At 41.1% G+C, this 24518-nt stretch overlaps 1 protein-coding gene across 1 annotated transcript in view; it reads left to right on the top strand.

Moving 5' to 3' along the window:
• SLC15A2 (solute carrier family 15 member 2) overlaps positions 1-24518 on the top strand; it is a 483947-nt gene that overhangs the window by 441700 nt on the left and 17729 nt on the right. Inside the window, exons 20-22 of the mRNA XM_086957069.1 lie at positions 1795-1891; positions 9530-9676; positions 12923-13027. Of these exons, the coding sequence (XP_086813195.1) occupies positions 1795-1891; positions 9530-9676; positions 12923-13027 (349 nt within the window). The remainder of the gene's footprint in view (positions 1-1794; positions 1892-9529; positions 9677-12922; positions 13028-24518) is intronic.

Below are 24518 nucleotides of genomic sequence, written 5' to 3' on the forward strand. Positions count from 1 at the left end.
GGGCCACATACTTTGCTCCCGCCCCCTCCCATTGTCCTTGTTCACTTTGCTCCTGTCCCCTTCTGTTGTCCATATTCCCTTTACTCCCGCCCCCATTGTCCATGTTGTCTTTCTTACCGCTCCCCCTCTCCCCATACTTTCTGTTGCCTTTCTTCCTGACCCCTCACAATGTCCGTGTTCACTTAGTTCCCGCCCTCCTCCCGTTGTCCGCATTCCCTTAGCTCCTGCCTCCTCCCTTTGTCTTTGTTGTATCTCTTTCTGACGCCTTCCCGCAATACTTTGTGTTGACATTCTCCCCCCCCCCTACCCGTGCTCACCCGTGACCCGCATAGCCGTAACTGCCTTGGGAGGAGGTGCAGCATCTGCATTAGACAGGTGAGAGGTAGGTCGTGCTTCTCCTGAGAGGTTTGTTTCTATTCTATTTGCCCCATTACTAATTTTCATTAGAATGCATGAATTGATGGACTTTATTGCGCATATGAATACCCCCGCAGGTTTCTTGACACTTGAGCCTAATTAAATCCTTAGAGCTGGATAACCTGGGTTAAAAAACATTACCATACAATGTAATATTGACTAAAAGGCACGACTGAATAAACGTGTTAGAAACAACATGGGGTCTGTCACTTGATAATACTAACTTAATTTTGTGTGCTCTCCTATACAAAACACGGTCAGAGGCTCTTTTAAAGCACACAGGACATTACAATTTCCCTTGACTCTAGCCTCGAAAGTTCTCCATGAAAACAGCAACAAGGGCAGGGAAGCTTAAACTTTGTTTCCTGATTCCCAGTTTTTCTTTCACCGAAAATCAGTTTACATCGTGTCTATAACCTGAAAAGCACGTACAGTTCTTGCCCCTTGTTTGATAGGCCCAGTCCATAAAGTGGTAGATAGGAGCCAAGTATGAAGGCATTCTTTGTCGACCCACTTTCCAAAATCAGGGTATTCTCTATTTATGGTACGATCGGTGCAAGTCTCATTTATTTACTTTCCATTCATTTGTTCACCTTCCCCTTTTTAGTCACCCTTTCGGAAAGCATAAAACTTCACAAAGTTGCACCATTAGTCTGCATGTCGTATCCATACATTTTTAAATCATCAGAACGCCTGGTCCAATTTAATCATGTATGCTTATCCTGTGTTGCTGGTTGTGTGTATTCCACCAACATTCATTTATTACTTTCAAGGAGGGTATATCTCCTCCCAGACTGGGGGGAACAATTGATTCATTTTATTAAACACTCAAATTGTTCTGTGTTACAAATGAATATTTCAACTATTTTTTCATGTTATGTGTTGCTTAATTGTGTTCTCTTGTGCGCACACCCCTTTTATATTTTTATCCTCTTCCAACCAGTGAATCTCCAATACTTTTCGGTGCTCACAGTAGTTTAAATATTTAAGTATCTCTGAAATTGTAACACAGTCCTACTGGCATTTCTCCTCACTCTTGCCCTGCATGTTTTAGTGTTGCATTGGAGGCTGCACATAAAACCGCTTAATATACAAGTGCACCAGAAGCTTCTGTTTTGTGCTACCTGCCATGTCTCACATAAATAACTTTTTTATGCCAATTACCAAGCTTCTTTAATGGTGCAACAATGCTTAAAGCTAAATTCACCCAAACCCTATTCTGCTTCATGGCTTGACACATAAGGTCCCATTGGCAAGACTTATTGGCTATAACTATGCTTTTGTTTTTTTACAGGAGCTCACATTACAAACTGAATTGTGGGGTGGGGTTCTCAATTGCTTGACTAATAATGACAATTAACATTGTTTTCTATTAAGCTACAACGACTTAAAAGGATTAATTGACGATAAAACCTACTCATTTCCCCTTGGCCTGGTAGACTTTGGAGCTTCATACACCATTGTGCTACACGAGGTAAGTTATCCCGTCTTGGAGATTAGCTTAAATATTGATAGCACTTTAAAACACAGAATAAAAAACTTGCGCTTCCAAAATATCGGCCATACAAAAATATCTCCCTACAAATGTTTCGACATGCCACTAAAATCCGTTGTCCACCGCCAGCTCCAAGTGTGGTGCGACAGATGATTGAAGTGTAAATTGCTATAAGTCATACAATCATACATACACAAGTCATGGGACATGAGCTTGGATAGAGTTAAGTATTTAAAATATATTAAAATGTTCAAATTGAGATATTTTATAAGCTCGATATTTTGGTCTCTTATTATTGGATCAGTATTTTCAGATGTACCTCTTAATTACATGACGTGAAACGTCATTAAATGTGGTATATTTTTGTTACAGCGGATCATTACATATCATTGTCAGTGGTATATTTCCCAGCATCAACCGGTGCCTGGACTATGTACAATCAAAGGTCCTTATTACAAGCTGTGGAGAAACCCAAAAATGAGTGTCTAGAGCTACAAATCTTACTTCAATGTTTGCTATGTGCTCCGTTAATAACAAAGTAACTATCTTCACTAGTTATAGGCATACACCAAGATTTTTCCTAAAACGAGATTCATACATTTCCAGAGATTTGATGCTAAAATCGATGAAAAATCAAGATTCCTGTGCCTCTGCCTAAACTTAACCTAGTTCATTTTTCACTGGTTTATTGCACAAATTCGCAGAATGGTACGAAGACGTATGCTGACATGCCATCACCTTTGTATTTTATTTTTTTTTAAACTAAGAAAATATGTTTCCCTTTAAAAGGATCCTTGTCCAACCCTCCCCCTCCACCAGTTTTCGGGGTATTTCCTTCATGTTCTTGTTTCCACTCTGGAAAATTAATTAATTCTGCCAACTGGCAGGAGTAAAACACTGATCTTTTCCAGGGATGGAATACATTTTGAGAATACCCACAAAATCGAGAATTTTGTAGGTGTTCTCAAACTTACTAGGATACTCAGCCCTCGGTGAGTGCTCCTCATCCCCAGAGTGGAATGATTCTTGACATACTTATGTACTATTGTGCAGTAATATTGCACGTTTGTAACAGGATTCACAAGGCAAAGGTCAACTTTTGTGAGAACATTCCACATGTAAATCCAGCCATTTGTGTAAGTCAAACATACCCCAACACATGACTTTGTCAATCAGGCCCACTGTGTTTACTTGCCAGGAAATGCCTATTCTCAGTAGTACATTTCCGCTTCCCATTTCCGTGGAAAAAGACATAACTAAAATGTAAGAGTCCTGGCTGTTCTTGATAGAAGCCTCCCTTAAAGAAATATGTTTCATGATAGTGTGTGTTTTTACCCATAACTTTATAAATCCCAAAGTGGCAGTATGGTACATTACTAAATTGAGCACTAAATTACTTTTCTGTACAGTAAACTGGGAATAGTTTAGTAAAGCACTGATGAATGATAAGGGAGATCCTATGGACTTCACACATTTCACGTTTGACTATTTACCCTCCTTTTCTGGCAGACCAGATGAAAAGCTAGCTAATATGTTAAGTAAGTCATGTTTTGTGAGGTCTAAAAGGTGCTATCACAGTCCTGGGTTAAATAACACATTCCAAGATATATTGGGGTCTTGGATTGACATTCCCTTATTTGTAACCTATAAAATAGAGGATTTATGTAACTACAATCTGAACCTGTCTTTATTCTCAGCCTTCTCTTTACCACCTCTAGGGTGATGTAGGAACACACCAGCACAGAATTTTGGGGAAGATGGGAAGGGACAGAGAAAGAGAGACAGAGGTAGAGACTGGAGCCATCCAGGTATTCAGGACAGCATTCTACTGTGTTTGTTTGGTAGACAGCAGAATATACAGCACAATATAACTTTGGACAAATGAAAACAACATACTGAAATGAACAGAATATTTCCTAGTGTCATTGGAAGAGGTAAATAGGGTGGAATGACTGACCAGCCTCCCGGCGATTGTATGATGTAACAAGCTCCACAATCAGTCAGAATACAAACAGGTAACACATGAAGTCCTGGAGAGTGAAGAAACTATAATGGAGGAGGCAAGTGGAAACACACCAAAAGAAGCACAGGCAGGATGAATGACTAGGGAACCTAAACTAGAGGGGATCGAAAAGGGAAGAAAACAATAAAGGTGCTGGGCTGCAGACCAACGTGACAAATTATGCCGGTGCAAAACGCAAACTGTAAATCTGAAAGTGTGAACTTTTCATGTATACTGAGTAATTTGCCCAAGATGTGAGGCATGGTGACCACAAAGCTACCCCTGCCCCCAACACCCTCTCTTCATGGTCTGTGGTATTTCAGCTGCCAACCCTTTCTTCTCAGTCTCCACACTTCTGTCCCTATTAATCTTAGCAGCAATTCAGTGTAACGTGGGACTAATAGCAATGAGTAGGGAGCGTAATGGCCCTTGGGGTTATTAGGGGTTGTATTTATGCATGTAGGTAGTGTTTAAGAGCAACACGCATGCACAACGAGTACATTTGACTAATCTGGTAAAATATATTAGTACAGTGATTGCTTGGCCTCTTTTCCTTCTTTCAAAAGTATTTATGTTGGGATCAAGTGTCATTTACCTGATATATATTCAATTTCAGACTGTTCACTTTAAATCCAACTTTAAAGTTGGTTTAGGAGTTTTTCCGCTTTATTCAGGATACAATTGTATGGGGCCAACATCTGGTTATGTCTGTGGAATAGCCTGTTTATAAGTGCTTCCAGTTTTTCGCAAATTAAGGTATAGAGGGGTATGGATATAAAATGGTTTTACAAAAGATTATACAAATCTGATTATTGAACATAGTTGGAATTAAAACGTACATCCCCTAGTTCAATATGCTTAACTAAGCCCTTTGCTGGCTGTGACATTGTTCACCATGGATCTAGTTAATAATTCTGGGTATTGCTTACAATCGGTGATGTCACATAAGGAGAATACAGGACATTAAATAACCTTTTTTCTTTCCATTTCCCAAGATTCAGGTCTCCGTTTCTTTCCCTGTGTCACCTTGCTCATATTTTGTAGGACTTTAATTGAAAAGTGGGCCTCTGTTGGTTTGCCAATCGTTCATGTGGGTTGTGAGGACAACTTCCTATAAATTGCTGCCAATAGGGATCCGGAGGGAGGCCTCACAGCACACATCTAGAAAGAGACACAGTGGATGGGCACTTTGGATTTATTCTTTTTTCAACGAAACCCATAATTCTGGGGCGGGCTGGAGAACATACTTTATAGCGAGTATGTAACTTTTGCTAAACACAGACACCTGCTTTTTGCATCTTTTACAAAAATAAGTTTGACCAGGATTAGAAGTATGCCTCTTCCCAAACCCTGCAGCTGTACCATAGGTGTATCAACACCTGACAGCCTGAAAAAAAACTCCAAACGCACAATGTAACCCAGAGAGAGGCCAAAGGTAGAACAAGTGGGCAGAAAGGGTAAGACACTCAGAATGGGGAATCTGTGAGAGGAGAGCTCCTGTCCCAGTCAGGAGGAAACTGATGCTTCTGTTTCTGATCTATTAAAGACCCTGTCATGAGTTCCTACAGATACACGTTGCTTGAAGCTAATTATTGATTGCTGGCATAAGGACTCTTGGCGTCACTATATTGGGTGAGTCAAGCAATGCACAATTCGAATAACAATAGTAATAATAATTATAATAATAAAAAGCGGCACTATAATAATAATAATACTAATCATCATAATTTTTTTTGGTATTATTATTATGGATCAGTGTTGTTGGTACTATTATTGTTAGTATTATTATTAACAACAATAGCATTATTATTATTATTATTATTATTATTATTATTATTATTATTATTATTATTATTATTATTATTATTATTATTATTGTTATTATTATTATTCAAAATACTCACTCGAATAACAATGTTAATCTTATTACTATTATTATAATTATTTGTAATGATAATAATAAAACAACAGCAACAATAATAACTGCAATAGCAACAGCAACAACAACAACAATAATAATAATAATATTAATAATAATAATAATAATAATAATAATAATAAAATTATTACTAGCTTTTGCTAGTAATAATTTTATTATTATTATTATTATTATTATTATTATTATTATTATTATTATTATTATTATTATTATAGTCAACATTTCTTTTAGGAGCCTATCATTGGTGTTGCTGAAAGTGTGAGCCAGCCAGTTCCTGAGGTACCTAGTTTTCCCACTTGATCCACATAGTTTCATCACTCTTCACTTCATGTCTATTTATTTTGCTTTTACACGTCTTTCCTGTCCCAGCTTTCTCCCTCTTTCACACTTTTTTTTCCTCATTTTTATCTTCTCTGCCCATAACACTATTGCATTGGGTCTCAGTCTGATAACGTAAAATATCTTGGTCCCAAAAAACGAATGCTGGTGCCCAGCACCTGCAACCACCAGCACAATTTACACACTGAAGTCGATGCCCTATTTGTGAGCTCGGGTGTGATTGCGATTATCTTATGCTAGAAGACAGCAGGTACCAGGGTATTGGAGATGACAGCTGTTTTCTACCAGCCAAACACAGGCTTATATATTCCGCCTTTGTTGTAGGTTTGCACATTGCTTGAGTACAATTAAAGGGGTATCTTTAAGAGACGTTGAGGTGTAGATGTGATCCACTCTATGGTATTGCTGCCTTAGTTGGCAGGACCGTTGTCCTGAGAACAAGGTAAACAATGTTCCTGCAAATCAAACATACTTAGGAGTGTAAAGTGAGCTGCAGCTACTTATTACTAAACCTACCAGGAGGAAAGACAGGTTAACCCCTTAAGTGCTGATGACGGAACCGCTCCGTCATCAGCTGCGGGTGCACTGTGCTGATGACGGAGCAGTTCTGTCATGGCCCGCTTGCTGCTCATGCGCGGCGCAAATTCCGCGCCTGCGCTGAGCGTTCTATTGAGCGGGGTGGGCCATGACGGAACCGCTCCGTCATAAGCACAGCGCCACCGACGCTTGTGAGGGAGCGGTTCCGTCACCAGCATGCGGCCGCCGCGCGGCCGCCCCGCCCCCTTAGCACTGCGGCGGAATAGCTGCCGCAGTGAAGGGGTTAAGAAGACCATATGTGGTGTTTAAGGACCTGGAAAGGGTCCCAACAGCAGTTGAATGGCATTTCTAACTAGGTCCCACTCACAAAGTGAGATCCATAATGTATCCTAAATACAAGGCTAATTGATGTAAAATATATCTTGGCATATGGTGCAGATCTCACAACCCGCTGCTGAGGTTGGATTGCACCACCTAACCAGGAGCACTCTTGAAACGGCTGTAGGGAACCCTAATTCAGCGGACAACCTAAGCTAACTGGCGTGTACAGGAGTTTGCCTTCACTGCTGTAAGAAGGAGACACGTACACCTAATAATGGATTTCACAGTAAGATCTGGCACTTCTCCTATTCCCGCCTTTTTTTACTTTCACCTACATCAACCAGACCTCACCACTATGTTAGCATCAAATAGGGGACATCCTAGAACACCTGTGTTCCTTTGGGCTGGTCTTTCCACAAGCAGCACATTACATCAGAGAACTAAGGGGCATGTTATCAAGGAACGGCGTTAAAATTATCGCCGCTCTAGGGTCAGGAAACTGCAGCTAAAATGGCGAAAATGGGCTTGATAATATGCAGCAGAGAATTCCAATAGAAGCCCATGTTAACACCAGAACATGGGCTTCTATAGGAATTCTCAAGGGCATATTATCAAGCCCATTATCGCTGCTTTAACAGCAGTTTCCTGCCGCTAAAGCGGCGATAGTTTTAACGTCGTTCCTTGATAATATGCCCCTAATATTGTTCATCATCAGTGTATTGGAAAGGCACTCAACTTTGCTGGTGAGACGCTTATCACATGACTGGGCTGAAATGCTTTTATCAAATGAGCTGATCCCATTCTACAGAGTCCTGAATGTGAACCTTTTAATATGGGCCTGCAGCTAAAACCCCTTGACTTTTCAGAAGCAGGGTTAATTATTTTGTTCTATTGCCTGGCTCAGATGGTCAGGAAAGACATATCCACTAAAAAACAGAACCTTTCTCTCAATCGTCCCATTAGAAAAATTATTAGAACTGCCTTGTCCAGAGGTTAGGTTGGCAGTTCTCTTTAGGGTCATACTTGGAGAGGTGTGGCTCAGGGGTTAGAGGCGGCAGACCCGGAAGCTGAGATCAGCCCTGGAGCAGGGTTCAATTCCCCGCCTCGGCGGGTCTTGGGCTAAAAAAAAATTCCACGGACTCGATAATTCTTGCTCCGGTGCCTTCTCGACTCACGAGTTCACACTCTGCGACTCTGGGCAATAGCTTGCTTAATCTCCACAACGGCCCCTCGCGGTGGGATGCCTGGCTTTCACCTTGTGGATACCCTGTCGGGGTTATCTCACAGGGGAATACCAGGACGGGTTCCCTAAGCAAGCGCTTAGATACCGACCTCGGTCAGTGATTTGCGCTATATAAATACATGTACATTTACCTTTACATTTACATTTACATTTACCACAGTGTCAGAGCAGGCCAAGTGCCACAGTGATTCAGATATGGGGCCTTATTTATGAAAAGTGACGCATCGCTGCGAGAAAACAGCGATGCGTCACTTTTCACTGCGCACTCCTTGCGACACCAATGATGCGTCATATTTAATGTATGATGCATCATGTCGCAAGGAGTTACAGATACGTCAGTATTTCTGACGTATCTGTAAGCGCAAAAGTGACGCATTGCTGGAGTGTGTCACAAAAGTGACGCAACTCCAGCAATGCGTCCTTTCACATGGGGAAAGCCCCATGTGAAAGGGCTTGCGTCAGTCTTACGCCTGCTGTGAGGCAGGCGCAAGATTTTGATACAGCAGCGTCCTAAAAGTGACGCAGTGAAATCTCATAGATTTCACTGCGTCACTATTACGAGGCTTTTTGCGGGGAAACGCCCCCTCTGCATACATTATACCTGACGCAGGTATAATGTGGAGCAGGGGTTTAAAAAGTGACGCATCTACCTAGACGCGTCACTTTTTAAATATGGCGCAACAAGGCGCATGTTTTACGCCGCCGATGCGTCACAAAAAGTGACGCATCAGCAGCGCAAAACTGACGCAAGGCTTCATAAATGAGGCCCCAGGAGTCAGCTTTGTAGTGAGCAATGCCAGAATGGGGTAGCGGGAGGGTAGGGGGGTAGGGTTGTCAAACAGCTTTGCCCCAACTCATTCAGTCTCTTCAGTGGTTTCCTCATCATGCAACCATGCGTGGACTTTGTGGCTCGAAACTGCACAAGCACTGCGGTGATGAGAGCTGGCTTAGTCCTGTCCTGAGAAGCTCAGTCGCCCATCCCCCATTTGTGAAGGCCGGTAAAGGTACTTGGTAAGTTCCCTGCCAAGATGAAGGGCACCTCTACTAGAAGAGCAACCATTAATTTAGCAGGACAAACAAACACTTTACATGGAACCTTTAAGTGGTTTTGAGTCATAGAACACAATCACATTTACAGATATTATCTAACAATTTTTTTTTACAGTATTTGTGTTGTAGTATGTGTTGTCACTTCTTTCAAATCGTTTTCTAAGTGTCTCCATTTTTTTCTCAAAGGTTTCTGGAGAAATGATTTTGGCAAATAAATCCGAAGACATTTTAGCAAACAGTGTCCACATTGCTTGGCAAGTTCCACAATATGTGTTGATCAGTGCCGGTGAAGTAATGTTTTCTATCACTGGCCTCGAGTTCTCCTACTCTCAGGTACTTGTCATGGTTTCTTTCATAAGAGAAAACTGCACTTCTGTAGGTTGAAAAAAGGGTTATGTTAGGATTTTCTCTGAAGAGGAAATGTGTTCATGTTTACCTTATGACGATACTGTTAGATGATGCCTTCCAGAGACATGCTATGTTTATATGTTATGATCATATGCTATCTCAAAATGGAATTCATATAGTGAAGCTACACTATTGCATTTAAAATGTATGCATTTTATGATTTTGTGTCATAAGATTGTTATGTGATGTCATGTCACTTATGTATGTTATAATTCTATGATGTTATTTTATGAGTTGTCATTTTGTTACAAAGATGTGATTTTATTGATTTCGTTTAGACACACTGAGCTAGGAAAAGGCAAAGTCCTGGCAGAAGAAGTGATTCTTCAGGTCTCTGAATAATTTCAGGTAGTCACACTCCAGTCTAGGATTTGCAACCAACATCCTTAAAACTTTGTACATTTTTTAAGGAAGGCAAATATAGTTCTACACAATCAGTAAAAAGTACTGGCAGAGTCAATTTGACCATTTATTAATATCACCAGTATATACATAGCCAGTAACGGGCATTGCCTTTTGTACATTCCCAGTAACAGATACTGAATATTTTTTTGGTGACCTGTATTGGATTTTACAAACAAGTACTAACAGGTGAGTTTGTAAAATTCCGAATCGGAGTGGTTTGCAATCAATCTATTCATGATTCTCCTATTGATGGCTGCCGTAGGGTTGGTGTCCAGCTAGGGTCTGCAGAACACCATGTCTGTATCGCCTTCTAATAAAGTTAACTTTTTAAGAATGCTGCACGTTTCCCTTAAAGTTATCAATTCTAAGTTTGTTTAAGATTTGGAAACGGACCGCTGGACATCTGACCACTCCCCAACACCTTTTTTGTTACACTCATAAATGGAGAGCATTCAAAAGCAGGCACCTTTTCCTTTTGCGAATAGGTCTTCACACCTATGCGGCAGCTGCCCACTTCTCCATCTCTTGCTACTAGACTACAGTGGCAAAACATTAGTCCATCACATACTGTTTTGGAGTTTGAAAGGGACACCCAAAACACACCCTATCTAAATAGACAATTGTTAACCATTGTCAATTCCATTTAAGGAGTCAGTAAAAGTTTTCAGACTCCAAAAATGGGTTTAATACAAGCACACAGGCATATTTGAGGCGTAAACTCCAAATCAGAGTGTTTGCAACCATTAAAATTCTGGATACCTCTGGCCCAGGGTATTCTCAATATCTGCATGCTTTGCAATATGAATTCTCAGTAGCCACACACACACACTGGTTGGGCCATCCCCAGAGATCAGGAGCTAGAGCTGCGTCAATCAGACACAAATCTACCATCGGCTAATCTGAAAGAGCAGGATTGTCCATCCACACAAATTCACGTAGTAGTCAATGGATGTAATGAAACAGGCTCGGTACACTGTGGGCCAGCCTACTGTATCTGCTTTACATGTCCTGACTGATGTCACTGGGGTGAGAGAAAAAAGACACTTCTCCTGATTGATAGTAGGCATGAAGTCTGCACCTGCCCAGTCGAGGTTCAAGATGTCTGACCAATCAATGGCTGAGTGTAGATCTAGTCAGACTCATTATGAGACAAGATTCATGCAACCTAACTGGTGTCTAACATGCACGCACCCGTAGCAGTAAACTCTATCCAACTTTGGTGTCTGTTTGTTTACTGTGGCCAGTGGCTTTAACATCACCACCACAATTCATGCAAAGTTTGAAACAGAGACCTGGAGCGCCAAGTGTACTGGCTAGGAGTTGGGCTGGACTCTGACAATATTTACTGCAAAATACTTCCAGAAAAAAATGAAAGGTGAATGGGAAAGGGGGATCGCCTCTTTCTTTATACAAAATGGTAATTCTTCTCTTGACTTGTGTGCAATCATAGAACATACACCATACTTCATTGAAGACTGGGAAGCCATCAGCACTTGATGGTCACCCTGCTACACCTCATGGGGATCAACCTCCCCAGCCTAGAGCTGACTTCTCCACACTCCTGTCTTTTAATGTGAAGCCAAAACTGGCTATTCAGCACATATGAGACATACAATGGTATGTGCCAAAGCAAGTAACCCCTCAATGGTGAGGGGCTTCTGTACTACAGAAGCTACATCATCCACATTTACTGCCCTGGTAACAACTGGTGGAGTAAAATTAGTAACTGGACTCATATAGGCTTGTCACATATAACCTTGAATAATAACATGATTTCAAAGACATATTGAAACAGTAAATAGTGCTGCTGGCATGGAAATGAGGAGGCAACAAGAGAATCATGATCCTTATTTGCCATCAGTATTGACTGATACACCAAATCAGACTTTCTCACCCAGTATGTGCTTTAACTCCTTAGTCACGGCGGTAATTCTGCCGCAGCACTGGGGAGGAGTGGGGGAAGTGCAGCGCTGCCATGCTCGTGACGGAACCCCGCCGCCATGAGCCACGGGCGAGCTGTGCTCATGACAGCATGGTTCCGTCACGACTCCGCCCACTCACTAATACGCCCACACAGGCGGGGAATCAGCACCGCGTGGGCGGAGCAGCCGCAGCATGACGGAGCCTCGCCATCACGGCGTGGTTCCGTCATGAGCGGGGATGGGGTTAAAAGGAGAGAAGCAAAAGTAGGTTTCTGCCAGTGTCAAAGCATGTTATTAGATTCAATGCTTTAGTGTGTTTAAACACCCTTATGGACTGGCTAGCACAAGCGGCTCCTACCCACCCCTGCTGACCCTTTTCAGTACTCTAAGGCAGGGCTTTCTACCCCTTGTATCAAGGTTTGCAAAAGGATTGTCGGTAACAAGAAGAAAGTAGGCCTCTGGGAATCATGTTTACTTTTTGGGCTTCCACCCCATGCCTCTCCCATACATCCTCAGCAACATTTGTAACGGTTTTAGGGACGGACAAGGAGTCCACATTGTGGCGTCATTATGGGGTAAAACCGTATCTGATGTCACTTTTGCTACCACTGGCATTTTGATGACTCAGCATCCATACAAATCTTATGAAGTTTAATTATGCACTAGAAGGACCAATATTATTTTCTTAATAATGAAAGAGAAGACTTCAGATGGATACCAAACAATAGCCAGTTTATTAGAACTGTTGTGCTTTCCAACCCTTCTTTGTACAGCCCACCATGACTAAGATCTCTGAGGGTCTAAGGTGACAGATTGCTAACATACTGTTTTGTTTTTCTCCCAGTCTCCTGCAAGTATGAAGTCGGTTCTGCAGGCAGGCTGGCTCCTGACCGTGGCCTTTGGAAATGTCATTGTGCTTATTGTCGCTCAAGCAGCCACGATGGCTCAGGTATGAATGTTAATTTCATTGTAAGCTTCGTCAAGAACAAACCACATCAAACTTCAGATATTGGTGTTTTTACTGGATTTGGTAGTTGACGTAACATTTTAATTATATATGAAGAGTTACTACATTCGTAATCAAATGCCATAGGAATCTTCATATTATTATTTATGTGAGATCATTGCTGGTTGGGACCAGTCACATACAAAATAATGTGGAAGAAATTATGCAGTTATTCAAAAGAGAAGTGGTGTGGCCTTGTAGGAATCTTACGGGCTGGCCTCATACCATATTATCCAGAGGACTTGTAGCTCCTCATCACTGGTTATAAATTAGAAGGCTTTTGCTCTTTCAAGAAATTTATGAGTTATTTATTGGTCATTGATTACGAATACCAATTAAATGCTTGTGTGTTTAGTCTCTTACAAATGGTATCTTAAATAAACATACTGTTCTAGCTAGACCCTGATCCCCCCACACTCCACTAATCTACTAACTGTCCGAACGCTTACACTCCCACCTGAAATTAGCTCACTAACACCCACTGCCACACAACAGAAATACCCTATAACCGCACATCCATCCAGGTGCTCATTACCACCACAGCACTGCAATAAATAACAGCTGCAATACCATCTCCAACCACAACATGCAACCGCATTAACCAGACACATGATGTATTCAATCCCACCTCTACACACCATTCCAGCATAAGCACTCTGCCAAGTATCATTCCACCCCACAGCACCACAAAACCAACCCATAACATCGCACTAACAGCCCCATTTTCCAGATATTATTTCCCACCACAGAACCACCTTACAATACCAGAAGTTCACTCATCGCTACACATAATTCACTACTACACTACCACACTCATCACTGTGACCCCAACACTGTGCTATCACCTTGCAGTCCCACAGTATAATCCCTCATCAACCTTCTGCCAAACTCACCACTATGCTACCACTTCCCACCACTAAACTACCACCCCTATGAATGCACTATGACAAAACAACTCACATTATCTATTACTGCCACTACCAATCTACCACAATATGCCACTACATTATCAATTCATAGCACCAAATTACACCTACCAGTGCTCCACTATCCCTAAAACGACACTATAAACTACACACTGAACCAGCTTTATATTGCAAATGTACAATGTTAGAAATGGAGTCTCTAGTTGACAGAGGTTTGCATCCTGTCAAGTAGGGATCCTCACTCTAGTCAGGGTTGGTAAGTTACTCACCTAAGGTAACCCCGGCTCACCCCCTCTGTAGCTTGGCAAAGAGCAGTCAGGCTTAGCCCAGAGTACACACCACACAGTAACGAAGTGAAAACACTACAAAATGTCTGTATACCAGTTTAGAATATAGCCAATATTTATCTGAACAAAACAAGACTAAAACAACAAAACTCCAACATACACAAGTCAAGATATGAATTTTCAAAGATTAAAATAAGTAGCAGTTTTAAAAATCAATGGTTGCACTTGATCAGGACAAAGTACCATAGATGTGTCAAAAATGAAAGACGATGCGAGTTGCAGGGGAGGTGAGATGTATAAAAAGCAGATGATGCAACGGTTTCTTACTGCTAGGCAAGGAAGGTGATACTTCGTTTGTGGGCACGATACTTCCGTTCCTTACTGCGATGCGGTGTCAATGAAGAAATTGGCACTCAAGGACAATGCGTCGAAAGTCAAGTCACAGCATTTAAGCAGGCGTTGCGTTGGAGTCAGGCGATGCGTCGCAGACTTCGTTGTTGTGGCGCTCAAGGCTCATGCAGAGGTGGTTTTTCTGACATTTTGCTGGTGCTGCGCTGGTTCCGAATGTCGCTTGGAGTCGATGCATGGATTTTCTTCTTTGTATCACCAGAACTCACTTCCAAGGGCCAAGGAACTGGATTTTCCACTGCTTGGCAGAGCAGGACTCAAAGCAGCTGAGTCCAGGTGATTGCAGGTGAAGTCTTTGATGGCCCTGAGAATTCTTAACAGAAGGCAAGCTCAACTCAAGCCCTTGGCGAACCTTGGAAGCAGAATGTAGAAAGCAAAGTTCAGTCCTTTCCAGGAAAGAAGCAGCAATCAGCAGGCAAACACAGCAAAACAAACAGCAAGGTGACAGTCCCTCCTCATGGCAATTCAGCACTTCTCTCTGGTAGGATGTCGTCAACTCAGAAGTATTCTGAGAATATGGTGTCACAGATCCAGTACTTATATCAATTTCAGCCTTTGAAGTAGTCAAACTTTAGAGGAGAGTCTTTGTAGTGCTCAAGACCCTGCTCTTCCCTGGCTCCAGACACACTATAGGGGGTGAAGACTTCATTGTTTGAGGACAGGCTGTGTCAAGTCCTTCCACCAATCTAGCTCAGGAAGGCCCATCAGCCTGGTGATGCCCTTTGAGTGAGTGTCTAGAGTGAATGCACAAACAGCCCAACTGTCGTCCCGATCCAGATGTGTATTAAGAGACAGGCCAAGGCACCAAATGGTTAATGTAAGAAAATACAAACTTTCTAAAAGTGCAATTTTCAGGCCTGCAATTTAAAAACTAGCTTCACTAAAAGATGTCTTTTTAGATTATGAGTCCATAGATACCAAACTCCAATTTCCTATAAGCTCCCAATTGGAAGATACACTTGTAAGATGGTACAAGGCACCTACAATGTTAACCTATACAAGATACAGGCCTTGCTGTAGGGAAAAACAAATTTTGCAGTTTTTCACTAACAGAATATGTCAAACATCCTACCTTTTAAATACACTGCACCCTATCCATGGGGCTACCTTTGGCCTACCTTAGAGGTTCCTTATATGTAATGAAAGGTCAGGATTGGTTCTGGCAAGTGGGTGCACTTGCCATGTCGACATGGCAGTTTAAAACTACTGCACTCACAACCTGCATTAGCTGGCCTGAGTCATGTTTTAAAAGGCTACTGAGTGGGTGGAACAATCAGTGCTGCTGGTATACTAGGCAATTGATTAAAAGGGCCTGGGCCCCACTTGTTGCAGGGTACTAAGGACGTACTAGTAAATCATATTTGTTGATGATGGAGAAGCCAATCATGCATGCTTTACAGGAGAGAGCATATGCACTGTAGCACTGATTAAAAGAGTCAAAGTACCCAGAGTCCTAAAACCAACAAAAAGGAAGTCAGAAAAATAGGCAGAGTAAGGCAAACAATTAGGGATAACCCTGCAAATAGGGCCCGGCCCAACATACAGGTATTAATATACATCAACAACAAAACATACCACTACCATATTGTCAGTATTCCATCTGCACTACAATAACCCAATATAGTGCAGCTTACAACACTGATACAACATGTACATCAACACTACAGAAAACAGTATAGCACAACAATATTACAGACAAGCCTACAGACAGCACAACACAATATAAAAAAAATATATAACAAAAAACAAAATACACATCACAAGGACAACACAGCAACAAACAACAACACAAACCCAACCACACACAACCATAAAACAGAAAGTACTAAAAAAGCAACATAATAAAATCAGAAAAGTACAACATAACAATAATATTGGTAATCCTTAACTGCTAACTCTTTTCCACCTCAGGTGCTGAGTCAATTTTTTATATTTGAGTCACTGTGTGCTTAGACTTTCATGACTTTTTTTCCATATAAGGTATCCAGGCTAAAACTGTGTCCTTTATTCCGACATCCTGGGGATACTAAAGATATCCAGGGTCTGTAGGCGCCCCTAGAGGAAACAGAGAACATTTTTCAAAAATATATCAACAATTTGTATTTTGGGAGAAAAACCTAGAAAAAGCGCTGTACAAGAGAGCATATGGCCACAGAAGGATGTGGTGACTAAAGGATGAAGAAATTAGATGAATTCTCTAAAGGTAGGTATATTAGTTAGAGAAAATGCATAGCGAGTTGCTGGTGGCACACAATAGGCAGCAACTGACAAGCTGTTCAAACAAAGCATTCTTTAGGTCAACTTGGAACTTACAAAACATTGCAACATTCCAGTTCCCAATATTCTACAATTAGATACTACAGGGGAATCCCCTTACAGAAAACAATATGAAATTACATACTTTAATTCTTACTAGTTCTTGATACTGAACATGAATAATTCAATCTTATGATGGCTCACAATCATACAATGAACACACTATTACATGGAGAGATGTAATAGCCAGAATAAAAATACAACATCAGATATATATTATACAAAACACACTAAATAATCAAAATCACACTTTAAAATGAAAGGGTGCCTCCTCAACATCCACCTCAAAATCTTCCTCCATGCCACTCATCTCTTCTACTTCCTCCGCCATGACCTCACAACTTAAATGTCAGCATTGACTACCCTCAGCTTGTACAGAGCTCGTACACAACTCGTACACTGTTACTCTGACAGGTAGACCAAACTTGGAGTCCTCTTTCCTCACATGCACAGGTTTCATCATGTGCACTGTATCATCAATCTTAAATTTGAGCCCTTTAACCTTATTCCTCACAGTCAGTCACTCAGAAATATTTTTATTTCGCCAGCGCGACATTGGCATAAAAAGTATTCTAAAACACATATACATCAATTTCCACTCTTATTTAGATATAAAATTACAAGTATTAAAACAAGGTTTGTTAAAAGAGATAAAAATTAGTTTAAAAAGTTGATCATAAACTAAGAGAAAATATTAGTCCATAATTATACACACAAATATTGCACAATCCAACACCTTGATTTGTATTTTAAGTATCAGAATGATAATATGATCTCCTTTTACTCAAAGAAGAGAAAAAGAATGAGGCCAAAGAAAAACATGCAAAGGAGTCAGACAGTAACTGAAGATAGTATAGAGCTACACAACATTGTTTAAAATTATGTAAGGCTTTGGTATTGCCCTCGAAATGCTAAATATATCTTGAAAATTCCAATAAAAGATTTAAACCATAAAATTAATTTTGCGAATAAGGGGGACAATGAGTCTTTTCCTTTCATTTCCATAGAAATTGCAGAAGAACAAAATGTGAGTGAGGGGGACAATGAATCTTTTCCTTTCATTACCATAGAAATTGCAGAAGAACAAAATATGGAGATCTTTCTGAATGGATGGCTTGTCACAAGGACAAAGTGGAAGTTCAGAGATCACACATGTTTTGGGTGGAAGACCTAACATAAGGGGAATATTATTTAAACGGAATCTCATTAAAATATATCTATGTTGAAGATATGTAACAAACTATAGATAGGTAGAGTTCACATTGATCATTGTTATACTCGGAACAGCGTGATATGATCTGACTGTATAAAGTTAAACATTTGTATTGTGCCTCCTCGCCTGTAAATGAGTCAGTACATGGGTTTTCCACTTTTTTTAGAAATAGACCGACACATCTTCGAGTCCTCGTCAAGGTGGTGTAAACCAGCCGCCTGAAGGTTGGATTTAACATATCTTAACCAACTAATATTGTTCACACCATCTAATTTCAGAATATCATTTACAATATCTCTAGTCAACAAAAGGGTTTCCTTGCGTCAGACCGAGTGCCACATCAAAATTTGTGCAATAAAATTTTTATCAGTGATGTAAGGAACTCTCAACTCCATGTGGCAGTTATAATTAGAACACGACTGGGGCAAGGAAACCACATTTTCCATAAAGGCATCTTCGACACGCTGCAGTTTATAGGCGTCAGAGATGCCCCAAACGGCAGCCCCATAAGAGGCAGCGGATACAGTTTCCGCTTCATAAACCTTTTTTATCACTTCAATAGGTTTAGTCCCAAGTTTTTTCACAAATTTAAAAAGAGCCCCAATATTTTTTACATCAATAATCCCCTGTTAGAGACCATACTTCTCCAATTATTATCTCAATCAAACATGATCCCTAAGTATTTGAAAGAGTCCACAATGTCTAACTTCACCCCTTCAATATAAATTTGTAGCTGTTTCTGCGGCTTTGGACCTGCGACAAAATGAATGACTTATAATAATACATTTTTTAAGTCCAAATTATTCATGAATTTTACTTACTCCTCTGCCAGTCGACGCAGCGTATTATCTGGATCACCGCGTCGTCAGCATAGAGGAGTATCGGTACTGGGAGTGAATTAATAAGAGGGACATCTGTGGTGGACTCTAACAATGCAGATTCTACTTCGTTGGTATATAGAGCAAAGAAAAAGGGTGCAAGCACTCGCTCCTGCCTCACACCCCTAGTAATTCTAAAGTGTCTTGTGCATTGTGCATTCTCCTCCCTTGCCAAAGCAAACACAAAGCACGGAAGGGCATAATCTGAACCCCATTTCCCATTGCCTCCATGATCTGCCACAGCCTAGACTATGCCACACAGTCAAAGGCTGCTGACAGATCCATGAAGGCAACGTATAAATGACCGCTCCTAGCCACCATGCATTTAGCTATTATTAAATTTAAGTACTGGTCCACTGTGCCCTTTACTTTTCTGAAAACATATTGGCATGGGGTTATAATGTTGTTTTCCAGGGCCCATTCCTCAAGCCTGTTAAGAGTAACCCGCCCATTAGATTAGCAGTTGAGTATAATAAAGATATGGGCCTATATTTTTTGGTACTGTCTTATCTCCCTTTTTGTAGATAGGTACAATCACGGTCATCCTCCATGAAGACGACACACCTGTTCGGGTAATTTTATTCAAAAGATTTGTGAGAAGTGGTGCCCAAAGATCTTGATTATCTAAGAAAAAATCAATTGGGACACCATCAGGTCCAGGTGCTGTCGCTCTTTTACATTGCTTAAGAGTGTATCTAGTTTCTTCCAGAGTAAACAGGACACTATCTTCTGATCCAGGTAATCTTAAAGGGGGGGTGGACAAGTTACCTCCTGGGTGTTACCAAACTGGCCTTCAAAATGTGTGGCTTATGCCTCCTGCTCCACGTGATGATCTGTTTTCATCCTTCGTTCATCTCTCAGAAACAGTGCATTGATCAGTGTCCAAAAAGCCTGTTTAATACAGTAGCCCTTTACAATCTTTTCCTCCAGTCCTCCTTTAAAAATGTTAACCTTGATAACCTTGCTTTCTTGTATAGCTGGCGTAAGGACGTGACCAAATATTGGTCTCTAGGTTTTGTCTTTAAAGCCATATGAATGTTCTTAAGTGATTTTGCACATTTGTCATCAAACCAGGTGGGACCCTTACGGTGCCCATTAGATAAGGAGCGTAAAAGTTGTTTTTATTTCTAATAGAATTTGCTCAAAAGCTGTAGTTATTCCATCATCAGTCATTGCATCTAAACAGATCATTATCTCTGATGCTCATTTGCAGACTATATTTCCCACAAACTTCACAGTATTGACTTTTTCCCACTTCAGGACAATCCCATTTTCCCTTGCAATCACTGGTTTAATATGAAGGTTAAAACAATGTTCCTTATTTTGTAAAGATGACATAAGAAACGTGATTGCAGCACGATCACTAAAAGCATAAAAGTTGATTGAGTGAAGAACTTCCTTATCTAGTCTGAGACCAAAACATAGTCAAGAGTTGAGAAGTGGGAGTGAGTAGAAAATGTGAAGTTTAATTGTCAGGTTCAGGTTTCAGAAGTATTTAACATTACAAGGGTATTTATAATTAGTAGCCTATTTAAGGTATTGCCATAATCATTGTGGCTAAAGTGGAGGATGAAATCCCCATCCTCGTCTACTAGCCCATATGCTAGTGTATTAACCTTATTGCAAGAGTGAGCATTAAAATTCCCTAACCAGATTATATCACAGGGTTTATGATATACTTTCTCTAAATTAGCAATGTCTTTTGCCAAAGGGTCCAAGATCACTGCTTGATTGGTATTGAAATTATTATTATAAAAATGTATAATTATCCAAAATCTATCTTTGTGAGACTCAAAAAGAACGAAATGGTAAAATGGTGACATATTTAAAAATGTTTTGACCTTTAAGGGAAAAGTATTAGAAAGTAATGTTAATAGACCTCCGTTTGAGCGACCGGCTGTTGAGGGTATGGCAGGTGTGTGAAATTTGCAATACCCATTAAGAGATACCATATAATCATCATTGTGGGGTGTTAGGCATTGCCCATCAAGTCAATTACATTCAACTATGTCCTCCAATAAAGTAAACCTGTTCCTACGAGGTATGAATGTAATAGGTTGAGGGGGATATTGGCTAGAAGGACGTAAGGGTAAGTGGCAGTTGTTTATTTTATGGGATAGAACTTGAGGTGGTCTGCAGGGTTTATAGAAAAAGCAAAACAGGAGTGCACAGATTTCAAAGTAGAGAGCAGGGATACTTGGTAGCCTTATTAATAGGTCACCTACCATAGGCTGGTTGTTAAAATTAATAATAACACAATTGCCTCTTATAGTTTTAGGAGCCATTCCTACCCAATTTACCCTCCTGGCCATAATACGATGTTGATATAGATTAAAGCTGTTCCCTGTATGTTTAAAAAGCCAATGCTGGGCTTTATGGTTTAGCTGCTGTGTAGTTTCTTGTTAGTTCAATTTTAGTTCTGGTACATTTGCTAATACTATAACAAAGGGTCAGGCTGCTGGTTGGAGGTTTAGCCTTACTCCCGATTTGACTGTATCAACCAGTTGGTTATTAGTGTGCCTCCTGTGATGAGGACCTGTAAGCGGTCGAGCATGAACAGCGTCACTCTCTGGCAAAACAGGGTGGCCTAAAGCTGAAGGGGAATGCGGGAGTAGACGCACATTTGGGAGATGGAAAGGCTGCGGGGGACACCTCTGTTCTATCCTATTCGGGAGTACATCAGTTTTCGTAGCAAGGTAATTGCTATCAATGGGTAGTTTTGGTACTCCTCGTGTTGGTACAGGGACCACAGAATCTGCAGCCAAAGCATTAGAAAAGGCTGAATGAGTTGTGGTGGGTAGCGAAATATCTAAAAGTCAGAGCTAGTTGTTTGTGCCTGTCCCACCTTCCCCCCTCCCACAGCACAAGTGTTAAAACTACTACACAACAAAGACACATAATCCTCAGAGACAAGAAAAAGAGTGTTTTCAGCTTCCTACATAGGTTGTCTAGTGATTGTGGTGTGCCCCCCAAGCTGGACGAAGGAAGGGACTCAGTGTCTTGATTGCTAGGGTTCAAAGGTCTTACAGACTTTGGTGCAGTCTTTGATGCGATGATTTTCTTCACCCTTCCCCTCCTCTTTCTAACTGGAGGTTCAATTGGTGGGCTATCTTGGGATTGAGTTTGGATTTCTACACCAATATCTGAGGAGAAGACAACACCAGCAGGTACTACAGGGGTTAAGGTGGATAAAGGAGAGCCATGACCAGAAAAGTCCGGGCAAGATCTTTCCTCCTCAAGCGAGAGGTGCCGTTCTGTAATCTCAATCTCTTTTGAGATGGCGTCCGCCGCTCTCAAAAGGAAGGGGTCTAAATTATTGGTAATTTCACCCCCTTGTTCATTTACCTTTGCTTTCTGTTTTACCATCTTGAATGTTGGACGATGCAGGTAACCAAAATCCAGGTGTTAGGGGGGTGGCCTAGCCCAGTCTCTTCTGGGTGATGACAAGCATGGACGGGCCCGGCCTGGGCCTGGGCATGGACAGGACGTGGCCCGGACACGTCCCCGTACGCATCCCGTGCAGTGGGACTCCTGCCACTTTTTCAGCATGTGCAGACGCTGTGGGGTTGCTGGGAAACGGAGTCTGTGTGACTCCCAACCCTGTTACTGTGTTGCAGGCAAGTGCTGGTGGGAAATGGCAGCGTAACGTTCAAGCCCGCTCTGGGGACCACTGGCTCTTTTTCAGCACATGCAGATGCTATGGAGTTGCTGGGATATTGAGTCCCAGTGACTCCCAGCCTGGTTACGGTGTTGCAGGCAAATTCTGGTCGGAAATAGAGGTGTAGCGTTATTCCTTTCATAAAAATGCCTTTTCTGTTTGTCTTGCGCCACTTCTACTCTTCTCCTTACACTTTAATCTGCCACTTACCATACTTAACCAATCCGTTCATTCAAACTGGACAGAAGCATGTGGTACCTCTTTGTCCTTGCAACAATTCAAATGGTGAAACACCAGTAGACGCATGCTGAGTTTTATGATAAAATCACTACATGGTTTTGACTGCATTCATTGCAACAGTCCACTGGATACACTCACCCAACACCCTAATAATTCGCTCAACCAGTCTATTTGTTTAAGGGTGATATAGTGAGCTTTTGAGATGATTAACACCACTGGTGTTCAAGAAAAGCTCCACCTCACTAGACAAATTGAGCTGCATCATTTGACACTAATACCTTCCTTTATGAACACATCCTTTAGAAAGCCAACCACCACTCTTGACGTAACTTCAATCACAGATTTGTCTTCCGGCCACTTAGTATAATAATCTCATCATGACCAAAGCAACCCTAGATTAACTGTCCAATTAATTGAATGGCCCCACAATATCAATCCCTACATGTTCCCATGGGGCAGAAGGTAAGCCTATGGGACACAAAAGAGGTGTATGCAATTTCATTGTTTTGTCACTGGTGGAACATATGACTCCTTCACTACCTGGTCTATTTCTCCGTCTGTGGAAGTCTACCCAATGGACAACGTCACACACCTTTTCATCATAGTGGCTCATCAAATACCCTCATGAGCTTAAAATAGGATGGCCTTCCTCAACGAAACAGGTGGCACCAACTTGTCTATCCACACTAAGAGACTATCTTCCACTGACAGCTCCTCTGCCACTTTTTCGTAAGTCTTTAAATCAAAGTCAAGTTTCCTCTCCCATGGCCAACCTGACTTCACATACCTCATGACTATGGTCATGGGGGAATAACACATGACAGCTTTGAGCCATTCCTGTTCTGTGAAAGCACACATTTGTGGTAAGTTTACAGCTACAACTATACAATCCTCCTGTTTTTCTCAACACACTCTGAAGAACTTGACAAGATATCTGCACAACCTTTCTTACTACCAGAAATGTATTCCAGTACAAAATCAAATTGTAACAGTTTATATGACAATCTAGCAATATGCAGCGTAAAACCTCTAACATTTTACTACTCAGAATATATATTAATGGCTTGAGGTCAGTTTGGATTACAAATTTCCTTCCCCAGACATAATTCTGAAACTTCATGACTGCCGACCAATAGGCAAGAATTTATTTTTCAATGAATGAATACTGCCTTTTGGCACCTGTTAAGACACAAGAAGCATAACCAATTGTCCTAACATCTGCACTTTCCTTTTGACCAAGGACCGCTCCTAACCCCACATTGCTGGTATCCACAGTTATAACACACTGTAACTCGGGATCGTAGTGTTCCAATAATTTCAGAGATGTCAATTGCTCTTTTACTCATTCAAACATATTTTGAAATGTCAGCATTCCACTGAAAAGTGACACCCATCATAAACATTCATGATAAAGGTCTCAACCTGGTTGCAAAATTCTGAATGAACCTTGAATGGAATTCACGCATGCCTAGAAATGATTTCAACCCTTTTTTGTCCAAAAGAGGTTT

Source organism: Lissotriton vulgaris, chromosome 2_1 (assembly GCF_964263255.1).
Source record: "Lissotriton vulgaris chromosome 2_1, aLisVul1.2, whole genome shotgun sequence".
NCBI classification, from domain to species: domain Eukaryota; kingdom Metazoa; phylum Chordata; class Amphibia; order Caudata; family Salamandridae; genus Lissotriton; species Lissotriton vulgaris.